Here is a 26,878-nt window from a genome sequence, read left to right as displayed (position 1 = left end):
TGGAGCTGCTACATGATAAGCTAGAAGAGCAGAAAAACAGATGTAGGAGGTCTAATTTGAGAACCTTTGGGCAATCTGAGGGCTTCGAAGGGGGGTAATGCCATACTGTTTATAAGAAAATTTTGGAAAAGTGTTTCCCTAGGTCACCTGTGCAGCCTTTTTATGAGACTGAAAGAGCACATATAGAACCATGGCAGAAGCCAGACTTGGGCATAGCCCCACAAGCGTTAACTAGCCATCTTAAGAATATGTTTTGTGCCCAGCAGTAGAACAAAATTGGATAGACAATAGATAGTGTGCAAATTTGAGAACCAGGAACTGCAGATTTTTTTCATACCTGAGCACAGAAACTATGAGATGTCGGAGAGATTTATAGAAGTATAAACATGCGCTAGCAGAAAGAGGACTGCAAGGGCATTTGGTGCCCGGCAACATTAGTCCTCACAGTGGATGGAAAATGGTGCTTTCTTCACAATGTGACTGAAATCAAAGCTTTTATAAAGTCCCTAGACTATACTAGGCAACAAAGCGGGGTCCCAATTTGGGATCCAAAGAAGGATAATGAGCAGATCTGAACCATCAGGATCAGAGTATCCTGGATAAGAACCCCAGAGTGTATTTGCCACATCAACACCAGCATTCACTGCCAGGAGACCCATTTGGAGTAGCAAAACACTCCAAACTCCCTCCTGGAGAAAAAGAGGCTAGAGGGGAGGACTCTTCAGATGCCTGCTTCTCAGAAGAGGAAGCCTCTGAACTGGAGGCTCCAACAGCTATGAATAACATTACTGATAATGGTCATCCTGTTTAAGAGTCTGTGTGCAATGGCATGATTATGTGAGAGAGGATACAATAGTACTGGAACACAAGTGGATCAGATGAGATGGGTACATCCAGGTGGAATGGTTTGTGTGCAGTTAAATGGTTTGATTGAGTGAATCAGATAGCAAGGTGGGAGATAGCTGGTGAGGAAGTTCATTTGATGTAGAAAGTATTTGGAGTATTAATAGGCAGCAGAAAGTTTAAAATTGCAACATTGGATGTGGGAGGCCTCAATCACTCCATTAAAAGAAAAAGGGTTTAAAACAATGGAAAGATCAACATGTAGATATTGCTCTGCTCCAAGAATTAAAGTTCTACCCCTCTGGGGTGCAAAGGTTGGTACACGTTTTCCTCAGCAGGTTCAAAGAAAAGAGGAGTTGCTATTATGTTCAGGAAATATGTACCCTTAGTGCTGGTGGATAGATGAGGAGATGAGCAAGGCAGAGTCATCAAGCTAATGGGGAGAACTGATAAGTGAGAATTTACCTTTGTTAACCTTTATGCTCCAAGTGGCCGTAAGGGAATTTCTTTGAGAAAAACACTAAACTGTCTGCACAACAAAATTGTGGGTGACCTTATTATAGGGACAGATATGAAATGCACAATAGGTAAGGGGGTGGAAAAGAAAAGCAAAGCACCGAAGAACTGCTTAGTTAAATTTCACTTGGAAGATCTTTGGAGAATATCTAATCTGAGATCCAAAGAATATAGCTTCTATTCAGGAAAGTACTTATTCTATGGATAGACTACTTCTTTACAGAAAATAAAATGCCTGGGATGCTGGCGGATCATATCAATTCTTTCAATATTAGGCTTTGGGGGAATAAGAGATCACAAACATCAATGGAGGATGAATCTGAACTTGTTGTCTCATCCAGAGGTACAACAAACACACAAATGGCAATGGGGAGGTGGCAAAGAAGACAGTTTGGGAGACAGGTAAGAACTACATGTGGGGTTTTCTTATTCAAATAGTGGCATGGATAGAAGAGAAAAAGCTGTTGGAGCAGATAGTTTTTTCCCAACAAAAATGACATGAAGAAAACCCATCTAGATTAACCAGAGACCAGTTGAGGGGTTTGAAAAATCAGCTAGAACTAACAGGATAGAATATTTGATGAGGAAGACTCAAAGAAACTATTTGGAATATGGAAGAAAGGTAGGAAAGTTATTAGCCTGGCAACTTTGTCAACAACAAAATACCAATTGGATTTCTCAGATCATAGCCCCTCGTGGAAAATGTAAAGTCTCACATGAAGACAACGCGGGGGAAATTTGCTCCTTTTATAAACAGTTATATGCCTCAGAGCTTGTTCGGGGTCCTGAAGCTGCAGCAGCTGATCTAAAAAAGTTAAACTCCCCTATTAAACAACAAGAAGTGGAAAGGGTTATACAATACCTTGTAAAGGGGAAGTCTCCTGGTGAGGATGGCCTACCAATGGATTACTATAAAATCCAGATACGCTAACCATCATTACCACATCCTTCGGCAACGAGTTCCAGAGCTTAACTATTCTTGAGGGAAAAAATATTCTCTCCTATTTGTTTTAAAAGTATTTCCATGCAATTTCATTGCGTGTCCCTTGTCCCCTGGTCTTTGAACTTTTGAATGAGTGAAAAATTGATTCACCTCCACTCACTCCACATCACAGGGATGCTCTTTGTTGTGGCGCACAGCTGCAGAATTGTAATCACAGGGGCATGGCCCAAAGGGGCATGACCTAAGAAGCACATTCCTTTGGAGCCCCTTCGGTGCTGGAAGGAAAATAGTTGGGCTGGAAACCTTGTTCCTACATTTTGTTCATGACTGTGAGTACAGTTCTTGTTTTATATTATGGGGAAGAAATGCAAGTTTAAAGAGACAGTGCTAACTCCCAAAGATAAGACTGTAGTAGGTCCTATGGACAAACATGTATTGGTACAAGTAATACAACAGGTTTTGGACGCCAATGCCTCCATTCCCCTATTACCTTTAGGAGTATATCTTAGTCCAGGCAGCCCTGTAACTCCACCTCTTCTGATATCCTCCTTTTCTGAGCATCCAGAAGATACACCTTCCCAGGAGGTGGCTTTATCTTCTAGAGCGGCTGAAGCAGGGATCAGTTTAGCTGGATCTCCTCTTGTAACAGACATGGCTACTGTTCTGGTTCCTGTTTCATGCCCAGTTCTAAATTCTGGGTTGTCAGGCTTCAGTGGATATTACATTGACTGAGTTATGGAAGTCTTTATCAAGGGTTAAGACTAGGCTACAGAACTCTGTTACTCAACTTTGTGTTTATTCAGAGCAGGCAACTAAAAAATTTCAACAATTAGATTCTGGAGTGTTGGACTGTACTCGACATCTCTAGACCATGGAACCTAAGGTGGCAACACTTCAGGTTAACATCTTTAGTTTTTGCTCCATAATAAATGTGAATCTTTTGAGAATATGTATAAGGCTAGGAATCTTAGGATTCTTAATTTTCCTGTTACTCATCTGTTGTCTCCTGAAATATTGCTTTCAAAATACTTAAAGGAGATGTTGGTTCTTTCCGTTGCCGATTCCTGCAATTATCAAATTTATATTATAAATCCCAAAGAAAAGTTACTCAGAAACCAGAGGGAGAAGCAATGGATGTATTAGACGCTCAAGTTGAAATTGACTTAACTAAATTTCGAGAAACTTTTCAGGATGAGTTTACACACCGTGCTACTCTTTTGGTGACTTTTTTGTCTCAAACTGATAGAATTATGGTTTTGTGTGCTTATTTCAAGAAGAAAAATGCTTTGTTTTATGGCCTGAAGCTAACATCGAAGCCCCTTAAAATTTACACTCCAGTACTACATTTTAACTGCAAAGTATTAAACCATTCTTCTCTTGTTTGTGCATCACTTCTCACGTTGTCTAGTCTGGGATGTCTACTGTGTATTATCCTATACAAACAAAAAAATCCTTTATAAAATTGCCACCGAGGTGTACAACGTCTACATGATATCCTGTTACTGAACTTGCAATCAGGTTTGTGAGAAATGAATGATTTTGTAATATTGCTTTTGCTATTTATTGTTGTATTATATTATTTTATTATGTTTGAATTTTGGACCCCGCTTAGACTGTCCTAAATACACCAGGTTAGAAATAAAGTTTTTATTATTATTATTACTAGGGACTTCAGAAAATGACCATAAAAATCCTCAATTGCTTATTATTTTTATTCAGTACTTGCCTGCCATTATAAGTGTGCTGGCTAAAGACAGAGAACAACCAGTCTCTCATATGTCTTTATGAATTCAGTTAAAAATGTGAAGCATATAATAATAATGCAATCAACACTGAGTGGTCTGCAGAAATGTACTTAAGAAAAAAAAAGCTTGTCTCTCTTGTCAAATAAATGACTGAATAAATCAATCAATAAATAAAGCAAAACTAATATTAACAATATGAATTAGCATGTGAATGGTAATTCGATAGCAGGGTGTCAAGGATAGGATGGTAAGCAGGTGCCTATTTCAAGCTTATTGTACAAAGAAAAGGTTTGACAGGCACCTACTATTCTTTATAGAATACTAGTGCAAGCAGCTGAAAACATACATACATTAAAGCTTAATCACTTACACTATCCCTATAGCTGATGTAAATGCCTGCACCTAGATGTTAGCCACTTACATGTGTAAATGACTAGAATACCACTGTCTACACACATTCCTGGTGTCCTAAAACTAGGATGCTCATTATAGACTTACCCTCTATAGTACCTACATGGAGGCTATTTAGTAAGTCATTTCAGGTAAGGGCAGGTTATTAGTGTCCATACAAAGCATAACACAGAGATGAAACACAGAAAAAAACCGACATAAGGAACTTGTCTAAGCTCTAGCTCTATTATACCCTTACCTTGATAACCAAACTACCTGTAATTATCTTTTTTTTTTGGCCAGGGTAAAGTTCCTAATGTGATCTAAGGAGTCTTTTACCTTCAGACAGGGATAAGTCATCAGCTGGAGACACCAAGTCTACCTGTGGAGCATGGCCTCTGCTCAGCCGTGTCGTAATCTGATTTGTCAAGATAACCTGTGAACAGACATGGAGAAGAAACAAAAAAAAAATTACAGAGATACCGGAAGGGAGATACCTGCAGCACACTGCAATCCTTCTTCAAGGTTCAGCAATTTCAGCCCTTCTGTCCCAAAACGTGGCATTTTCTAACTTGTCAATAGGATACTTAAAATGGACAGCAGTCAGGTAGGCTTGCAATCTATTTTTCCTTAGTACCAATCCTCACAGTACAAAAAGAGATCAGTATACAAATCCTATTGAATAGCAGAGCAAATTCTCAAGCAAGCAAAATACAGGACCAGTTATAGGAAGCTGAGTAAATCAATATTTTTGCATTGCTATTCATGCATATACACATTTGACTAATTCATATCAATGTCATTTCAAAGCACTGATAGTTTTTCTTTTATAATCGCTCTATATAGAGATACTGTTTTTAAATTACAAAGAAATAAATCTTTCCTTGACTAAGACTCACAAACATAAAAAGTAAAGAAAAAACAACTATGGGGCCTATTTACTAAAGTCTGATTATCAGAAATCTTGCCATTTTGTGGTTGAAGCTCATTTCAGCAAAATAATACTCTCCACCCTCCCAAACAGGGGGAGAGGATGGGGAGGGGAACATTCACTTATTTGTATTCTGTTTCCCCCTCCCACCCGAATTATAAATGTATAGTTGAAAATCTAGGCAGCCGGATTTCATGCAGGGAAGAAAAACCAGGCAGCAAGGAGATGGATCTCAGCTCTGTGGTTGAGAAAACAGGTTCTCTTTCATTTGCAGAAAGCTATACAACTGGCCAGGGGCTAGAATCAATAAGAGCTGAAATCATGATGCGCTAAAATCAGTAATCACACCTGGAAAGTTGCAGACCTAGTAAAGCTACAAACCCCCGGTGATGGAAACCCTCCCCATATGGAAAGAATATCAGGAGTCTGGTAATGGGGCAGTAGAAGGTCAAAGGCCTAGGAACCAAGAGACAGCACAACAATGACCACAGGAGGAGCAGGACCCAGTTACTAAGAGGTTTTCAGTTTCTTCTCTATAGTATTCTGTGAGCAGACCTTCTTCATCTGTCTTAGGGTCTAGGTCCACAGCTGAAAGCCACCGTTCAATCAAAGGACTCTCTGGTCTCAAGCTATCTTCCACATGGAGTTGAAGCATTTTCTGGGAATCTGACTGCACAGTCTGTGTACCACTTCCTACTTCGTTATCCTCATCTTTTTTGCCTTCTCTGGTGCCCTCTTCTGGGCTACTCAGCCCTGGTTGAGAGCCTTCATACTGCTCTAGCAAAACACCACTATCACAACCTATTGTTATGAGCTTCTTGGAAGCTTCACCCACAGTGACTGCACCCTGGTCACTAGGCTCAGGGTGAGCTTCCAACATAAATCTCATAGGTTGCCCAACTTCTGAGAACTACACTGAACTGCTTCAGCATAGCTTCATCATATCTCTGAAGCAAGTCACTGAACACATCAACATTCTTAGTAACTGTTCTCCAGAACTCAGATACCAGACCAGGCCTTTTCCTCAGTACTGAGCAGGCCACTCTCTATCCAGTATGGCACTTCTGGTTCCAGCCTCACACTTGGCACACTCTTATTTCTCCACTAAACAACTCCATTAATTAGTTGGACTAGAGAACTCTGATGTTTAATCCTTGTCTCTGGCCCCTGTCACTCCTGAATCAATTCAAACTCTCGGCTAGCAATCTGTGAAGCCTCTGCCAGGCCCTTCTTGGCTCCTGAATTTTCTTAGACAGCTCTCATGTTAGTGTCTGGACTTGAGCAACTTGTACCTGTTGCTTCCCTTTATGTCTTCCCCTGACTGCTTTCAGCTGAGTCTCCAGTATACGCTTAAGTTTCACTAGAGTAACCTTTGCTTGAAACTTCTTCTTGAGTTGGGTAGCCAAATCCTCCAGTTCCTTTAAGGTTTCACTCCTGGACACTTCCATCTGGGCCAGCTGGGACTATCTCTGTGCCAGCTAGTCTTGCAGTATCCATATAGCACCGTTTAGTACTGCCACTTCCTCTCAGTGCTCCAGGACACTGACAAACTCAGTGTTGATCTGATACTGTAGCTCTGCAAACCTATGGGTTAACAATTTGTTTTCCTCCATCAGTTAGGTAATATTTTTGTTGGGTTACTGTCTCTGTCTTGCAGGCTCCCTCCTCCTGGAGACATATCTCCTACTCTTGCCTCTAGAGCACTGTATTCAGGCTCTAAAATGCTTGGACCTTTGTTTGCAGCTGCTGGTGACCTCACCTTTTCAGTCAGCTTTTCCTGCAACTCAGCATAACTCTTGCTGCAGTTGCTGTGCTTCAATTTTTGCTACCTCTGCTTGGGTCTGACAGCCCTGGGTCTGGCCTGTCAGCAAGTCAACATGATCCTTGACTTTTTGTTCTTGTTGCTGCAACCACTCCTCATCCATGGCTTCTAGTTGTTTAACTTTCTCCCTAATCTTCTTGGTCAGCAAACTCTTCATCTCCTCAAAGTAGTCGGCTGGAATACTCTTTTACAACTGGCCTTGCAGTTCCTGTAAGCAACAGATTGCGTCTTTTTTCTCTCCTTTACAAACAATTTTCTCCCATGCAGCTCTTTCATGAGGAGGTTCTACTGCCTGAGTTGGTCATGTGAATGGCTGACTTCAACTAAGGCACTCTCACATTGTTCCTCAAAAGCCTGGGTGAGCTCTTTTGCCTCCATAAGTTCACCTGCCTGCTTCTGTGCGACTCAGTGGAGGACTTCATAAGGGTTAAATGCTCCTGCAGATGGTAACATTCTCTGCCTTATTTTCCAGACAGCTTTTCAACCCTGTAACTTTCTGTTCTTTTTTACTGGTTAGAGACAGGACTTCTTGGGCCTTAAGCCTTCAGTCTGGCATTCAGCTGTACGTTTTGTTTTTTTGGTCCTTTAAAAAAAAAAAAAAAAAAACGTCCAAGTGAAAAATGTAGAAAATCAAGCCATTGGGATGTAGGAGGGGCCAGCATTTTTAGTAGACTGGTCTCCCAGACATCCCAGGAGATAAATGGGGCACCCTAGTGGACTTCAAAAACATGCTCCCAGGTACACATCCCACCATTGCTCCCTTATCTTGTTTGCTGAGCCCCCCAAAACCCACTGCCCACATTGGAACACAATAGTCCTTATGGGTGACGGGGGCACCTATATGTGGGTACAGTGGGTTTATGGTGAATTTTGGAGGGCTCACAGTTTCTACCACAAATGTGACAGGTAGAGGGAAATAGGGACCAGAGTTCCCCAAGCCATGGTGCACTGCACTGACCACTACACTACTCCAGGGACCAGATTGCTGCTCTAATAGTTCTTGCTCTAACATCTGAGGCTGTCATAGAGGCTGCTAAATCATATTTGTATTCACATTTGTGGGGGGTGGGAGGGGGGTCAGTGACCACTGGGGGGGGGGGTATTGGGCAGTCACCCCTGATTTCCTCCAGTGGTCATCTGGTCATTTAAGGCACCCTTTTGTACCTTATTCGTTCTAAAAACAGGTCTAGCTCAAAACATTTAAGTTTTAGTCCTGGACGGTTTTGTTTTGTTCCATTATGGCTGAAAAACGTCCAAGTGTTAGGAATGCCCAGATCCCATCTTTAACACGCCCCTGATATGCCCCCTTGTGGTTTGAATGCACTTCTGATGGACTTCATAGAAAAACATCTAAAAATTGGTTTTGACAATACCAATTTGGACGTTTTTGTGAGAAAAATTTACAAATGCAGATTTATTCCACTTTTTGGATGAGTTTCTCTTTTTGTATTTCTGCATACTATAACCTACGCTTGACTGATTAAGTAAAAAGGTATTTAAAACAAAGATGATGGCATATACCAAAAAAGAAAGGAAGCATCAACTTCTCTGAGATAGAAATAGATGTTCCTTAGGCAGCAGCTCAGGTCAGGGCGCAAGCAGCATGAAGTCACACTCGTTCTTATATGATCCCTCTCATACACATATTAGCAGTACACACACTGTGTGCGCATATACCAAAAATCATCCCGAAAAACATTCTCCATCATTGACCACAGTGGCGTAGGAAGGGGGGGCAGTGGGGCGGTCCGCCCCGGGTGCACGCCGCTAGGGGGTGTCAGCGCCTTGCTGGTTCCTTGCTCTCTCTGCCTCGGAACAGGTTACTTCCTGTTCCGGGGCAGAGAGAGCAGGGAACCAGTGAGGCGCCGACACCCCCCAGCGGCATGCACTCGGCAGATTGGCTCTCCCGCCCGCCCCTCACCGCCTTCCAGGTATGTTCTTGGGGGGGGGGGGGGGTTGCCCCGGGTGTCAGCTGCCCTCGCGAACCCACTGATTGACCGCCAAATTTAGATGCCTATTTTTACTAGGCAACTAAAGAGGGGGCTGGGGTAGGGGCAAAACCAGACAGAGAATAAATGCAGTCCTTCAGCATTAGTTTCCAGTGCTACCTTAGTGGGCCTTTTACAAAGGTGCAGTAGCATTTTTAGCGTGCGCTAAACGCTAGAGACTCCCATTAGAATATATGGGCGTCTCTAGCACTTAGCGCATGCTTACTTTTAGCGTACACTAAAAATGCTATCACACCTTTGTAAAAGATCCCCTAAGATACCTAAATGTAGAAGCTATCCCTCAATTTCAGTTATCTAAAGCTAAAATTAGTCACCTGTTTCTGGCCCAAAACTTAGGTGTGTAGGATTGGCTTGAAAATAGGCAGCTAACTTAGGATCCTAAATTCAGCCACAAATGACCTTTTAATATTGGCCTAATACTTACTTTTGCCCTCATATCCAGCAATAACTCTCACAAACAACTATAACTACAAAAGGGCACCTGGCATTATTAGATTTACACCAAAATACTGATAATTATGACAGAAAACTGAAAAATTATTTCAGTTGCTTCTCCCTGGGATGTAGATGCAATGGAGAAATTTCTGGATCCCTTTCTTTGTCTCTTCATATAAAACCTTTTCTCCTTTCCATGGGGTCTTCTCTTTTCCTCCTGGCAGGTCCTAGAGTGATAGTACCAGAATCTTAAAGTGGGCTCAAAGAGAATAAAAGGCAACAAAACCCAGGAGGCAAGATGTTAAGCAATAAAACAGGTCCATCTTCAAAAGGGTCATTCTTTACATTCCACAGCAAACCTCTGGGCATGCAGGCATCTGTTCCTACAGAACCTAGAATAGGGGACTTAATGAGGCTGCTGTATATTCTATTGATACATGTCTGAACATAGACTGAGTCCGAAAAGCTAAAAGCTGTGGATGACAGCAGAAAGACAAGGTAACAAAATACAGGTCAGGTTATCAGCATTGGAGGAACCATACTTATGTTGCACAAAGGCATAATTATTTCCCTCTGAACTTTACATGGAACTGTGCCCATAATACAGAATGGAAATGACAATTCAGACAGAAAGGACTGAGAATCAGGCAACTGGTATGACGTTAACTGTGGCACACAAAAAAATATTACACGCTGCCTACTGCACCATCAAGTCAGACAGAAATGCCACATAAAAGCAATCTGCAAGCAAAGACAAAAGTCACCATAATGGATGTAAAAAGACTTGCTATGAAAAATGTTTTGGGATACTGTCTAGGACCCACTAAAGCTGGTCTTGCAAACTCTACTATGCCTCTTGGTTATCCATGAGACATTAAGCAACAGCTCAAGACACAGAACAAACTCCTCCTCCCCCCACTAAAGGCCAGGAAAGAGGATGCCCTAGGATGAGGGTGGTATTTGGATCTAGGTTAGTCTGGAAAACACAAAAGAGAAAATATCATTTAGCATACAGCCTTGACAAAGTCACAACAACCACTGACAGGTGTGTGGTTGTGGCTATGGCCATAGTGGCCCTGGTATCATTTAGTTAGGCAGCGAGCACCAGCACGTGATCTCTAGAGATTTATATAATGCAATTACCTTTACAGTGGTGCAGCAGTGTCATTTAAAGAACCCACATTTCCCTTGGTAAAACCAGAAGTGTAATTTAAAATAATGTAAACAAATTTTTGGCTGGGATTTATAAACCGCCTTTATGATCAGATTTATCCAAGGTGGTATACTGCAGGTACAACTTGCCATAAAACTTACTATTTTATTAACAACAACAGTGAAATGATCAAACATAAGCATTTATAATACAATAAATGAACTAAACTTGGAGAAGGCAAATTGAATCCTAGAATTAGGAGTAAGATGATAGAATATCAGAAATACACACAATTAAACAGCACAGCAGAACTATCATATAATAAAAATATGATACAAATCAGCAGAGTACAAATGATAAATCATAATAGGCAATATGGAAAGAACATTCATATAACACAGAATCCTTGGGACACACTCAGCCAGTCAGGTTTTCAGGATGTCCACAATGAATATGCATGATATATGTATTCATTTGCATGCCACTATTGTATGCAAATCTATTTCATGCATATTCGTTGTGGGTTTTCTGAAAACCCAACTGGCTGTGTCCCAAGGACTGGATTGAGAACCCTTGATATAACGTGATGTCAGCACAAATGAAACACCTTGGTAGGCACATCATTAGAATATTCCTCTAAGTGGGTTTTCTTTTTACAAGTGTATGCTTGAATGTTATATGAAATTTTAAAATAAAAATAACAGATAAGAAACACAAAATCTGCACAGTAGAAATGATGCACACATTGGAGCTTTCAGATAACATAGATATGATACTCATAATGTCAATTTTGATACAATGACACATCTTAATAGATTAGCAAAGAGGATAAGTAGAGCTGCGACATAAAGACATTTAAGGTAAGTAGGACAAACTCATTGGGATAAATAGATGGATGGCTAAATTGAAGGCAAATTATATGCACTAGTGAATAAGGGATGAGGAATTGGTTTTAGAGTGTGCAGCAGACTAGTCCGGATGCGGAGTGAGTGGATAGTCAGTCGTCAAGTGTATCAAAGGCTAAAAGCTTGGGAGAAGAGCCAAGCTTTCACCTGTCTTTAAGTAAATGTAGTCTTGAGTAGACATAGCCCCTCTGAGAGAGTTACAGTATGTGGAGGCTTTTCCTGAGAAGGCTTGCTGGTGGGTATTAAGTGTGCAAATTTCTTTTGAAGAGGGTACAGATGGTGATGTTTTTTGAGAGGACCAACCTGTTCTTTAGATACTCTGATTTTCAGGGTCCTCAGAAAAAATGAGCCAAAGATAGTTTTATATTTGAACCTGTGAGGTACTAGTACCCAATGCAGTTTTTGCAGGAAAAGTGTGATATGGTCATGCCGCTTGCAGCCCTCTATCAGTCATGCTTCAGCATTCTCAATTAATTGGAGCTGGTGCAAGGTCTCTTTGGTTTGAACAATGCGCAGTAGTCCATTCAGGATATTTTATCACAGCATAGGCCACTGTGGTCAAACTCAAATGCGCAGTAGTCCATTCAGGATATTTTATCACAGCATAGGCCACTGTGGTCAAACTCATCTTTTCAATATAAGCAGAGAGATTTAAGTTTGCGCAAGCGATAGAAACAATTTTTAAACGTTGTTTAAATTTGTGGGATCAACGTAAGTGATGAGCCCAGCAGTATCCAAAGATTCCTGACCTTTGATTTTAGGGGAGTATTTGGAAATCAGGTAACTGTCCACTTGTGTTTGGAACCCACAGATTCTCTTTCTTTTACTTGGGTTGAGGCACAGTTTGTTGTTTTGTGCCTATTCCTGAGCTGCTGTTAAACAGGCAGCCAATTTCATCAATGCTGTAAGTAGATCTGGTGCAACCAGCGGCGTAGCCAGACACCCAATTTTGGGTGGGCCTGGGCCCAGGATGGGTGGGCAGAAGAACTTTGCCCTGTCCCACGTGATTTGGTCTCTCCCTCTCTTGCTTGCATACCATTTGGTCTCTCAAACATCCTCCCTCCCTCGCATGCAGCAACTAATACACACTTCTCATGTTGGCCCCTCAGCCTTCCCTCTGATGCCGCTTCCTGTTTCCGCATAGGTGGGAATACATCAGAGGGAAGGCTGTGGGGCTGGTGCGAATAGTATGTATCAGTCGCTGCTCGCTGCAGGCGAACATCTGCTATTTACAAGGTATGCAGGAGGACAGTTGGTGGGAGTTTTCGGCTGGTGGGGTGTGAGGATCCCTGCCAGCCACATCATAGGTGTGCTGCTACTGGGTGGGCCTGAGCCCAAAGTGGGTGGGCCTGGGCCCATCCAGGCCCACCCTTGGCTACGCCACTGGGTGCAACTGGTAGAAGTAGTTAAAAAGCATCAGCATAATATAGAAGTTTGTGACCCTGAACTGAAGCAGCTCAGCTAAAGGCATGAAGTAGATATTAAATAAGATAGGAGATAATATGGATCTCTGTGTTACCCCACAGTTCAGTGCCAAAAGTGAAGTGCTGTTGCTAAACAGAACTGCTTGTTGTCTGAAGATACTGTGTCACTGATAGCTGTACAAGTATGATATTATGATCCACAGTATTGAAGGTTGCTGAGAAATGCAGCAGCACTAGTACTGAGGTGGATCCCCTGTCACCCTTTCTGTGGAGATAGTCAAGCAGGGATACAAAAATGGTCTCAGATCTGAAACCAGACTGATATGGGTCTAGCCAGTTTCTTTCATTTAGCCAGTCACTGAGTTGAATGCAGCTTTGTCTGTTCTATAAATTTGCAAGGAAAGGGTTGTTAGAAACTGGTCAGTAGTTTTCAGTCTTGTTCTGGTCAAAGGATTTCTTTTTCAGTAAGAGGTGACCCACAGTCCTCTTTGGTGTCTTTGGCAGCTGCCCTTCCACAAGAGAGCAGTTACCAATTTTAGTGACCTTTTCAAAGAGGCCGTTGCCTGCTAGTTGTACTATCTTTGCTGGGCAGGGTGTCGGCCATAGGCCTTTCAAGGTCCCGTTCCCCCCCCCCCGAGAGCCTCCTCTGTTACCTGGTTGAATGAGTCCCAGAAGGCTATGCATGATGGAGAGGGAGAGGACAGAATGTTCTCTTCGCTATCTAGTGGGAAGCTCAATGGAACTACCTGTAGGTCCTGATGAAGACCTTTAATCTTGCTGGAATAATATGTGACAAAATCATTGCTGGTTAGATGTGGCTGAGAAGGCTGGTTCTGTTGTGGCATTTATATCCCGCTTTTATCCCACAGGTGTTCAAGGCAGGTTACAAAACAGGATCACAAGAAACGTTTTACATTATATTTTTCAAACATTTTACTAATACATGGTGTGTGGAAAAAACAGGACCCCTAACATTTATCCAAATAACCCCCCGCCCCCCACAAAAAGTTTTTACTAATATTACAGGTGTTACTGCAAGATGCAGTAAAAACTGAATGATCACTGCTTTCAAAATGACATCATTCAGGAAGTGACCATTAAGATTCATTTTAACAAAATGGTGTTCAGCAAAGATGATAAAGTTGCAATTAAAGTTTTTTGACAAAATAAGGCATACGGCACAAAGTATTTGCTAAGGGAGGTTCCTAATAAAGGTTGGACTAATGTATTTTCAAAGGTTATACTAAGTGTTTAAACAATTGCAAAGTATTTTGAAACTATGTAAGGGTCACATTTTTCCAGGCACCGTGTACTAAAAATATCAAATCAAAACAGTAGTCAAAATTCTATGTCATGAACAGCCATGATCCTCCTGTAAAAAGCCAAGTTTTCAGCTTTCTCTGGCACAAATTATGGTTTTGTTCAAGATCAAGGAATCTTATTCTATTCCTGCCAAGTTTACTTGGCATTTGTTATGCTGTTCTTTGGGCAGCCTTCTGAGTGGTTTATAGAATTCTAATTCAAGAGTACAGAAATAGAAAAGGTAAATAAAAATATTGGAGAGAAGGAACTACAATTATAGGTAGAAAAGTGAAAAAGAACAAAGACTTTTCAAGTTCAAAAAGATAATGAATCTCTTGCAAATTGTAATGAGCTCTGTAACAAAAAAATGTGCCATAAAAGAGGCAATGTTTAATATACCATATAAAATTGGTTTATTTTAATTTTTTGAGCTTCATGGAGCATCTCCATAGCATTTCTATAGTTTAGGATACTATTATTTTTAATCAACAGAGTTGATAAACGCAAGTTTTTCCAGAAACGTTTCCATTGCTAAAGGGGAAGAAACGGGATAGAGCTCATCATGGGTGAAGACACAGAATAATATATTTAGCCTCTTATTTTGTACTTGCATTAATCATTTTATTCCTCTAATAAGCACAAATTACTGGTACATACTGAAGGTCCATCAAGCCAGTATTCTGTTTCCAACAGTGGCCAAGATCCCAAAAGAGTAAAACAGATTTTATGCTGCTTATCCCAGGAATAAACTGGGGGAGGGGGGTCTTGCCCAAACCTTTTTTTTTAAAACCCTGCTAAGCTAACTGCTGGTACCATAGTCTCTGGCAATGAATTCCAGAGTTTAATTACACATTGACCCCCAAATTCTATTTATGGCGCCTTAAGTTGTGTGTGCTAATTTGGCTGCATGGCCAAATTGCACACACAACTTGATTAACAAGCCAATTAGCGCCGATAATTGGTACTTAACCAATTAGCAGTACTAATTGGCTTTAATTAGAATTTACATGCATAACTTTCTGGGCAGCATGGTACAAGGGGCCCTAAATGTTATCTGACATCTGGATGTCCAGTCTCGTAAGGTCCTCTTGCACTTTTTCACAATCCTCTTGTGATTTAGCAACTTTAAACAAATTTGTTCATCGGCAAATTTGATAACCTCACTCATTATTACTATTTCCAGATCATTTATAAATAATTTAAAAAGCAGTAGTCCCAGCACAGATCCCTGGGGAACCCCACTATTTACCTTTCTCCATTGGGAATATTTATTTATTTGTGACATTTGTATCCCACATTTTCCCACCTATTTGCAGGCTCAATGTGGCATACATAGTACCGTAAAGGCGATCGCCAATACCAGTCTGAACAAATACAGACTGATGTTGTGGTAGAGTACAGTTCATGTGTGACAGACACATTAGGGAATCGTAAGGAGGAAGAGTTAAGTTATGTCCAGTACGAGCTTTGGTTTTGTTGTGTTGCACGGTTAAGGTATTTAAGTTGTATGATTTTGGGTATGCCTTTTTGAACAGGTTAGTTTTTAGTAAATTTCCGGAAGTTTAAGTGGTTGGACTGTCCTTCATTGTTAAACTGTACAGCGCTGCGTAACCCTAGTAGCGCTCTAGAAATGTTAAGTAGTAGTTTGTTATTTTCACGGTGCTTGGTAATGCGTTCCATAGTTGTGTGCTTATATAAGAAAAGTTGGATGCATAGGTTGATTTGTATTTGAGTCCTTTGCAGCTTGGGTGGTGGAGATTTAGGTATGTTCGTGTTGATCTTGATGTGTTTCTGGTTGGTAGGTCTATGAGGTCTGTCATGTATCCCGGGGGCATCTCCGTAGACGATTTTATGAACCATTGAACATTTAACCCTATTCTCTGTTTTTATTTTTAAACAAGTTCTTAATCCAGAATAGGATACTGCCTCAAATCCTCAAGAATTTCCTCAGGAGTCCTTCATGAGGTACTTTGTCAAATGCTTCATGAAAATCCAGATATACCTTTGTCCACATATTTATTCACCCCTTCAAAGCATGTAGCAGATTGGTGAGGCAAGATTTACCTTGGATAAATCCATGCTTATGTATTTGTTCAATGATTTGGGGGTCCTTTTATTAAGATGTGGTAAGTCGTAGCACGCATTTACCACAGCTTAAAATGGTGTACTATGGGATGCGCTGATACATCCAACAGTAAATGCCTAATTGGTACATGCAAACCGCAAGCTAAAAATATTTTATATTTTTGCAAGGATGGCACATGCCTGGGGGCAGACAGTGGACATTTCTGTGCTAAGCACAGCTACATTACCATGCTCTGATTAGCACAGATTTACCGCATAAACCGTTACCGTCTACAAAATAGTTTACAGTTTATTAAAAATTTGATATATTACTTGGTCTATACAGATCTAGGCAGTTTACAATAAAATTACAGACACTTTCATAAAGGAACTCCATAGCCATGATCAGACAGACCTAACACATTCATTCCAGATAGGGAGAAAAGAAAGGAAAAACCTATAAAGAAATACACAAACTAAAACAAAACAAGTTTTTTACTACAACATGTTTCCATATCCATAAGTATATCTTTTGCTCCCCCTCAGACTGAATATTGAAAGCTAATGACCATCTAAACTTCAGAAGATCATTAAAGACCTACCTGTTCTGCAAGGCCTACTCAACCACCCAACTTAGATGCTTCAACTCTGCAACAAAACAAAACCTTAGATTGTATTGGACATTATATGTTCCTTACTATCTTTGACCCTTATTGTACCTTAATACCCTCCCCTTACCTGACCCTTACTTGAAATCATATTTGTTTACCCCCACCAGACTTGGCGATCGCCTTTACGGTAATATGTAAGCCACATTGAGCCTGCTAGTGGGTAGGAAAATGTGGGATACAAATGTTACAAATAAATAAATAATGTAAATAAGTGAGTCTTTAATAGCTTTTTGAGTGCTTTTAAATTCATTTCTGCACATATTACTTTTGGAAAATTATTCCAAAGGACAGAAGCCAACCAAAAGAAAAAAGTACATGAATGTGTTGACTCCCAGTGAACCTTAGAGATATGTGGCATGGCCATTCTGGTGTCAGTGTGTGCTAACAATGTACTTTTTTGGAATGGCCAAGCACTAATGGCGACATTAGCGAATGGCCATTAACGCAAAAAAAATGGAAAACTGTCTATTTTACTGCTGCAGTAAAAATGGCCTTAGCATGTGAGAGAAAAAAAAACACATAGAGGTGTGCTAAGGCCACTTTATACCACAGCTTAGTAAAAGGAACCCTTTTTGTTCTCTACAATAGTCTCTATCATTTTTTCCAGAATTGTGTTCTATAAACATTTGCCAGAAAAGAGATGCTAGAAACTGGTCAGTAGGTTTACCCTGGTCCTCAGGACACACCAAGCCAGTTAGATTTATCAGGATATCCACAATTGCATACAATGGAGCCAGTGTATACAAAGCTCTCTCATGCATACTCATTGTGGGTATCCTGAGGATTGGGTTGAGAACCACTATTTCCATGCATCACACTGGCGTAAAGAAATTTGCAGTATAATATTCACCCCAGAGAGCCTGCACTTTCTGTATTTCTATTATGCATAAAAAGACTTACGGAAATTTATATCTGTGTTTGAAAAACCTATTTGATATAGGATTTCATAAATGACAAAAATCTTACTGTAGTTCACTTGAGTTAATGTTCTTGAACAGAGACAAAATGAACTTTGACATCTCTCCGTGTATACTTTTTATATTTCAAAATCAACAGCTAGTAAATTTTGAAAAAAGCAGTAATGGCTATCATTTATATCTCAACTAAAATGACCAGCAACTGGATATTCTAGGATGGAATTTGTGGCTTCCAAACAAACTGAACAGGTAAATTTCCTGACAGTAGAGTCTGTCCAGCTGGGAAGACTATACCTTAACAGTAGACATTGTCTTCATCCATTTTTAAATAATCATTTTAGAACCTTGGGGCTTTTCTATGAGCAAAAAACTCTTTTCATGGAAGAATGCTATTGTCTATCCTGCTACCTTATTTGTCAAGTGACAGCTGCTTTGCACATTCCTGTGCAAATATTTAAGTTTTCAGTCTCTAATGGCATATCCCATGACAAAGAACAGTCATTTAGAGGTTTTGCATTACACGTTTTCTTCCCAGTTGAATTACTGTACAATACTCCACAGTTCTAAGAAATCACACCAAATTGGATCAATCAAGTGGAACTCTGGTAAGATCGTTAATGCACTAAGAAGCCACCTGGATATCACTCTTTTCACTTCCTAACCCTCAGTTTCACATGGAAAAGAGTAATAGGGATTGCTGGTCTCTAAACTTTTGCATTGAAGAAAAGTGGTTACTTTACATTAGCAGATTTCTTAACATAGTTAAGAAATTATTTCCAGATGGAATATTTTATAAAAAACCAGTACCTCAGACTAGTGCTGTCTTATACTTTATATATATATATATATATATATATATATATATATATATATATATATATATATATATATATATATATATAGATAGATATAGATAGATATATATATAGATATAGATATATAGATAGATATAGATATAGATATAGATATAGATATATAGAGAGAGAGAGAGAGAGAGAAACCAGGTACCTCTGCCAAGGATAGAACAATCTACAGTCAAGAAATAAATGTCCACCAGCAACTTCAATCTTAAGGACTTTATTCCATGCAAGTTTGTAGTAGACCTGATACACAGCTCCAACAGCAGCATTCACTTTCAATCTTAAGCACATATAAGCCACCTGAAAGTCCCCTTTAAGCAGTAGGCTATCAGCACATACCAGGATTCAATACAAGCTCCAGTCTGGGCTCTTTATCCAGTGCACAATAACAATAGTTCAACTCCAAATAGAAGCAGTTCCTTCAGTTCATCATCACAGTTAAATCACAAAGCAGCAGTTTCTACCTTCAGGAGAGTTCAATACTTTAGGGACTCCTCAAACCCAAGGGATTTCACCCTGCATCAGCTTCACTGGTAAATTCAATACTTTAGGGACCGCCCTTACCCAAGGATTTTCAGCCTGCAAATACTTTTGGGACTTCCTCACACCCAAGGGTTTTCAGCCTACAACTGCTTCTCTCTTCCCTGGGATTCCTTTCCACCTGCCTAATCAGTCCCTGGCTTCTGCGCTCACAACCAATCATTCTCCTTCCATTAGCTTCCCCCATACCCATACCAGCTGAGTTAAGCATTAGACTAATGATGAGCTCCTGCACACAGGGTTTCCTATCTCTTTTTCCCCCTAGTGGCAGCCAATCTACACATCCTGCCAGCTTACACCCATGTCTTCCCCTATTGCAGCTAGGAGTGCAGTCCAGGTTCCTCATCTCACCCCCTGGCTCCTTGCCTGCAATGCCTTCTGGGACTTGTATTTCAAACTGACACTGCCTTAACCCAACTATCCTGGATGTGACTTTATCACAATATAAAGGCACAAATATATGCCTTACCTTTAATTTGACTCTTTTCACATGGGCATACAGCTCATGACTCACCTGCTCTTCATCAGTCAGAGACACTGTGCTAGCAGGCTATATTTAAACCTTCTTTTAATTAATTAATTTTTTGTAGTAATTTTTGAAGATAGTGGTCGGCATGTAGTAAATAGATCCGTACCCTGATGCAGCTTGGGCTCAGTAACCTGCGAAACATGGTCCGTGTAGACAGTGGATCTTGGATCTACTACAAAACAGCTAAGTAGTGGATTACATTTTAATTCATGTCTAATAAGAGTATTAATTAAAGAAGGTTTAAATATAGTCTGCTAGCATAGTGTCTCTGACCGATGAAGAGGCAGGTGACTCATGAGGTTTATGCCCTTGTGAAAAGAGTCACTGCTGAGGTCATTGATATATAAAACAAGTATATGGTGCTGTGAAAAAAATTTCTTTGTAGAGTGTTGAGCGTTTGTGTGGTTCTTAACTTTATTTCAATACTTTTCTACTGACAAAGCACAGCTTGAACACTCTGAAGCTATCTTTATTAAAATGGATGCAAAATCAGGGTCAAATTATGTGCATAAATTGTTGAGTAGAAGGTGGCAAATGACAGTTATAAATGAACTAAAGAGAGTTCAGTGGAAGACAGAAAAGGGTAGTGGTAAATGGAGCTCACTCTGAGGAAACAGATATTGTCACTGATGGATATGTTCTTGGTTGAGTTCTTTTCAACATTTTTCTCAAATAATATAGCAGAAGATCTATCAAGAAGGGTTTGCCATTTTATGGAGGATACCTAAATCTGCAAGAGAGTACACACTCTGGAAGGTACGGAAATCATGAGAAGGGATCTAGTATTTGGGTTGTGAAATCCCAAGGGAGTGGAAATGTTTAGGGAGTGAAGTTCTGTGCATAAAAAGAAGAGCAACATTTGATCTTAAAGTAGCTAAACATGTAGATAAGATGAGGGCAAATGCTAGAGGGATGTATGGGTGAACAGGCAGAGGAACAGTCAGCAGATAAAAAGCAGATGACCATGGGGTTAAGAAACAATAGAATGGAATGCACTCTGGAAATAATAAATAAAACCCACGTCCAAGCAGTGGTCTAAGATCACCCGCATACAGAGGGTGCATGATTTTTATTTTGTGAACCGCTTTGACTCAACTTCGAATGAAGCAGTATAGTAAATGAATAAACAATAAACAATGAAAATAATTCATTGCTTTTACTTATACAATGAATTATTTTCATTGTTTATTCATTTACTATACTGCTTCATTCGAAGTTGAGTCAAAGCGGTTCACAAAAATAAAACCATGCACAAAAAGAAATAAGAAAGGAACTCCACTGGTTAATAGGAATGAACAGTCATTCACTCACAGAGAATAGAAAGACAGATATAATGAATACAACTATTTACAAGAGTAAAGATGGGCATAATTAGAAAATAACTGACATGCATAAATGCTTGCAATGAAGCAGAATAAAACTAGAATTATAGCTTTTTAAATGCTAAAATGACTTCTGTCAGATATTGGGAATGAACACACTGCAGCTTCTATTCTTCAAAATTTCAGATTCAGAAAAAAAATTTAGTGTCCTGATAAGTGAAGTCTGCTGGAAGAACTGATTTGTAGACAACATTTTTACAATTTGGAAAGCAGAGTCTTCGGTAATCCCTGGCTCCAAGGAAAGCATTACACAAAGGAAATTCAACAAGTTGGTGCATGTAATCTGAGACTAAGCCGTATAAAATTAGGAAGATGAAAACACAGAGCTTGAAGATGACCCTTGATTTGTTGGGAGGCAATGCAACTTAATTAATAAAGGCTCTTTCAAAGTATGGGACTCTGTATAAATAAATTGAGCTGCCATATTTTGTGCTATTTGGAGCCTATTCAGGATCTGCTCTTTGGAACCTACGTAGATGACATTGCAATAGTCCATTTGTGAGACAACTGGGAACTGTACAAAGAGTCTTAGGATCTCAGATGAAAAATATCACCTGACTTGCTTCAGTTTCCAGAAGGTTGAAAAAGATTTTGCTATTACTGTAGATACATGAGGTTCAAATGCTAGCTGTTGATTGTCACACCTAGAATTTTTAGTGTGGGTTCCAAAGGGTACAAGGTTTGATCTATTATGAAGTTATTTTAAGGAGTGTGATTGTAGGAATTGGTTATTCCCAGGAATTTGGTTTTGTCTGAATTCAGAGGCCCGGGATTCCATTTGAATAAATTTAAAATTTCATGAATGCCATTTTTAAAAGGAAAATAGATGGTGACATCATCCACATAGATAAACATATGAAACCCTGTGGCCTCAAGTTTATTTCCCAACAGAGCCATCATTGGGACAATATTGGAGACCACGGAGGTGATATGGAACCTGCCATTTTTACATGATAAGATCTAGCCTTTAAAAAACCTTGGAACCACTGGAGTACTTTTCCACTTAAACCAAAGTGATCAAGTAAATTTAGGATTATGTCATGATCCACTAGTCATATCAAATTGCATCAGCATAATCTTTTTACCCAAGCTAATTTATTTTCTGAAGTTAGATATTAATGTGGTTAGGACCATTTCAGTGCTGTAATAGGGTCTGAAACCTGTTTGGAATTTGTGCAGAAGGGGGAAGGAAGAGAGATAGTCCATAAACTGGGCTGTGACTATACCTTCCTTGATCTTGGCCAGTAGGGAAATGGATGCTACTGGCTTATAGCTGATGACATCACTTGTTGAGGCCAATGGATTCTTAGGAATAGGAGTTAATATAATGGATCCTTTATTCTTCAGGAATAAACCATAAGTCAACAAAAAGGGTATGTTTGCTTTGAGGAGTTCAATGAATACGTTAGGGGCAGCTTTTAAGAGATAATTTGGGCACGCATCTAAGGTACAATGTGAGAGGAGTAGTTTAATAAGATAATAAGAATGATCTGTTTCCTGGGAGGGTAATATGAAGGAGGACCAAATTGTATCAGTTATTATGCATCCAATGAGTTTGTTGATGCATCAAAATTGACTGTAGTATTAACATTAAGATTCAGGACACCATTTCTAATCTTTAGTGTTTTTTGTTCAGACCACTACCTGGTTAAGTTAGCAGCTAAATCTAGGACAGCAAAAATGCTGTCCTAACTTTTGCCACCAAGCACCAGTCTCAATATCGGTTGGAGCCCAGTCAACCTTCTGGGTAGTGGCATAAGGGGTTTCTGATGATCTGATCCCTCTCACTCTCCCCGAAGACAAGCAATTCATTGTAGATTATGTTCTTTACAAATTGCACAAAATGCAACAGCATACTTGCTGACAAATGCACCTCATTTTTCTCATAATTATGCCCATTTTAAAAGAGCTGAATTGGTTACCAGTTCAATGGAGGATAAAATTCAGGACTTTAGTAATAATTCATAAAGCGTTGAATGATGATGCACCTCTGGCTCTTGCTAACTCATTAAGGATCTACAGACCTGCTCATGCCTTACACTCTGAAACAAACTTTTCTTTGATATTCCCTCTTTCCATCAAATAAGACTGCATATCGCTCCTCCATATTTTATATTTAGGGTGCTATTTTATGGAATACTGTTCCATTGGACCTGCATAAAATCATCTCAATAATCCAGTTCCGGAAACAACAAGGCTCACCTTTCTGTTTAGGCCTCCGCTGCGGTTTAAGTCATTTCTGTGAAATAATTGATTTTACATTGCTGGAGACTTTTTATGCTACAGTCAAATGCAAAGCTCATCTGTATTTTAATTTTGTTTCATTATTATAATATTATGTCTAGGTTGTATTTTTATTACAAATGAATCGAAGGATAGAGCGAGTTATAAATTAAATAAATTAGGATCTCCAACCAGGTCCCCATCCCCCTGCAGCTCTTTCCTGGGTCTAGCTTTGATATCCCTGGTGGACTGGGGATCCTAAGGGCTTGAATGATGCCCATTCACTCCGCCTGTCATGACACTGGTTTCAAAATGGCCACTGCAACCTCTAGTGGTAGTCCCGCAGTACTTGTATCATGAGACTGCCACTAGATGTTGGGGGTGGGGAGATAGGGGGGATCAGGACTCAGATTGAGGGGAGGGGGGACTCAGAGGGGGGTAAGGGCACCTGCTTCCCCTTATTTGGTTCCCAGCCAATATTTAGCTCGAGCTTGCATAAGTGTCTTATATGAAACCTGGCTGAATACAGGCTAGAAATCAGATTAGATCCAGCAGCCAGCACATTATGACATAGCCCCTGATACCAAATGCTGATGCCCAGACAGGGCGGGGTATTGAATATCAAGGCCTAATTTTGCTTGCTGCAGTCAACATTTTAAAAAATGCTGAAACTGCCAGCTGACTATTGATGAAACATTACTACTATAAAGTGTATTCTCCATTCTATGGGAAGCCAATGAATGAACTGTGAAACAGGAGAAATATGCTCAGCTAGCTTTCTAGGAGGTTGATTCACTGATATACGCAACATACTTAACACTTTCAACATGAAAGAAATCAAACAAAATAAAACATGGAAAAGAAAATAAGATGATACCTTTTTTTATTGGACATAACTTAATACATTTCTTGATTAGCTTTCGAAGGTTGCCCTTCTTCCTCAGATCGGAAAAATCTGAGGAAGAAGGGCAACCTTCGAAAGCTAATCAAGAAATGTATTAAGTTATGGCCAATAAAAAAGGTATCATCTTATTTTCTTTTCCATGTTTTATTTTGTTTGATTTCTATTGATAACCTTAAGAGTGGACTAACACGGCTACCACACTCCTCTACTTAACATGAAAGAATAAATATTTAAATATTCAAAAAGTAATTAAGAATAAGAATAAATATATAAGTATTCAAAAAGTAATTAAGAATAAGAAACCAAAAAGTCCAGATTGCACAAGTCCCTTGACTCAATACTTGGTGCAGCCATGAAAGAATAATGTTCTACCAACATATTGCACAGCAAGATGGCATAGTTTTTTACCCATTCTTTCCAGAGTAGCTCAAGGTCTTCACAGTTCACAGACAATTCTCAGCTAGCTTGAGTCTTCCCACCGATCTTCTATTAGATTTAGGTCTGGACTTTTAATGGACTACTAGAGGACATTTACTTTCTCGTGCTGAACCACTCCACTGTTGCTATTGTCATACTAAAAGAGAAAAATATGAAGAAAGAAACCAGAATGGCAAAAGTGAGGATAAAATAAAAGATGCCTTGGCACAAAATGTGAGACAATAATTTTTTTTTTTTTACATATGTTGTGGGGCAGAAAGGCCAGAGGTGTAATTATAAGACCTAACAGTGCTGAGGGCCAATGTGTGGACTGTGATGAAGAAAAGGCAGAACTGATTACAAATATTTCTGTTCTATGTTCATGATTTAAAAAAGAAAAAAACCTGGAGATAGATCGCAAATGGCCAGCAAAAGTGTATGGAAGAATAGAACAGATACATCACTGTTCTCAAAAGAGAGTGTTTTGAGCAATTTGAAAATCTACAAGTGGACAAAGCCATTGAGAAAAATAAGATAAATCCCAGGATACTAAGTAAGTTCAGAGAAGTCCTGACTTGACTGCTGAAGGATGTGTTTAACAGAAAAGAGAGTACCCACAGGACTGAAAAGGGCAGCTGTGGTCTCTCTTCATAAACGTGCTAACAGACAAGAGGTGGTAAACTACAGGCTGCTATGCCTTACCTCAGTGGTGGAAAAAGTAATGGAGAAACTGCTGAAGGAAGGCAAACCATTCCAAATTAATCTGATTTCTTCAGTAGGGTGAGTAGAGAACTAGATTGAGGGCACATGTTACATGTAGTCTACTTTGATTTCAGCAAAGCCTTTGATATTGTTCCCCATAGGAAGCTCATGAGTAAACTGAGAAGCTGGGATAAGAGTTTGATATGATGAACTACATCAGAAATCGACTAACTGATAGAAACAGAGGGTACTTACTATATATGGTGTTATGCAATTCACTTGGTAGAGAGAAAGGTAAGGCAATGTCCCCAAATGAGTTATTTTTGAGCATATTTTTATTTATTTGTAAACATCTAATATACCGCCATTCACATAAAAATTGTGCATCAAAGTTGTTTAAAACATGTTAAAATCATCTTAACTACTAAAACAAACCAAAACAACACAGACACAAAAGGAAAAAGATCGAATAGCACAACAATTTTATCAAAAAAACAAATATGAAACAAAAAATCAGAGATACATAAGGAAACTGAGGAGTGGCCTAGTGGTTAGGGTGGTGGACTTTGGTCCTGGGGAACTGAGGAACTGAGTTCAATTCCCACTTCAGGCACAGGCAGCTCCTTGTGACTCTGGGCAAGTCACTTAACCCTCCATTGCCCCATGTAAGCCGCATTGAGCCTGCCATGAGTGGGAAAGCGCAGGGTACAAATGTAACAAAAAAAAAAAAACTTCACAAAAATTCCACCTCCTAGACTCCCAAATCAACAAAAGCATCAACATGCACAGGACTGCCTAAACAACCAGGCTTTCATAAGTTTCCTCAATTTCAAAGTCAATTTTTCCAAACATAAATCATGCGGAAGGGAATTCCAAAGAGAAGGAGCCACTATACTGAAGGCAGCCTTACTAGCTAAACAGTGCCAATATCTTGAACAGGAGGGAACATGAAGAACATTCTCTTGCAAAGAACAAAAGCACCTTATAGGAACATATGGAACAAACAGGCCAGAAAGATAAGAAGGCCTACCCAACAACAAGACCTGATGAGTCAAAAGCAAAATCTTATACTTAATACAGGCAACAACTGGCAGCCAATGCTGTTCCCTTAACAATGGTGTTACATGATTTCATACAGAAACATAGAACAGCAACCTTTTAGCTGTATTTTTGACATGCTGCAAACAATTCAATTGCACTTGAGGACACCGCCCCCCCTCAATAGAGAATTACATTATAACCAGTGCATGC

General features: G+C 39.7%; 1 protein-coding gene across 1 annotated transcript in view; it reads right to left on the bottom strand.

The window, feature by feature from the left end:
* Nucleotides 1-26,878, bottom strand: part of RAD51B (RAD51 paralog B) — a 1,398,038-nt gene that overhangs the window by 820,866 nt on the left and 550,294 nt on the right. Inside the window, exon 8 of the mRNA XM_030213870.1 lies at nt 4,777-4,873. Within this exon, the coding sequence (XP_030069730.1) occupies nt 4,777-4,873 (97 nt within the window). The remainder of the gene's footprint in view (nt 1-4,776; nt 4,874-26,878) is intronic.

The sequence above is a fragment of the Microcaecilia unicolor genome, chromosome 9 (genome assembly GCF_901765095.1).
Source record: "Microcaecilia unicolor chromosome 9, aMicUni1.1, whole genome shotgun sequence".
Taxonomy (NCBI): Eukaryota; Metazoa; Chordata; class Amphibia; order Gymnophiona; family Siphonopidae; genus Microcaecilia; species Microcaecilia unicolor.
Note: the sequence above shows the minus strand (reverse complement) of the source record. Positions and strands in the feature narration are given on the sequence as shown.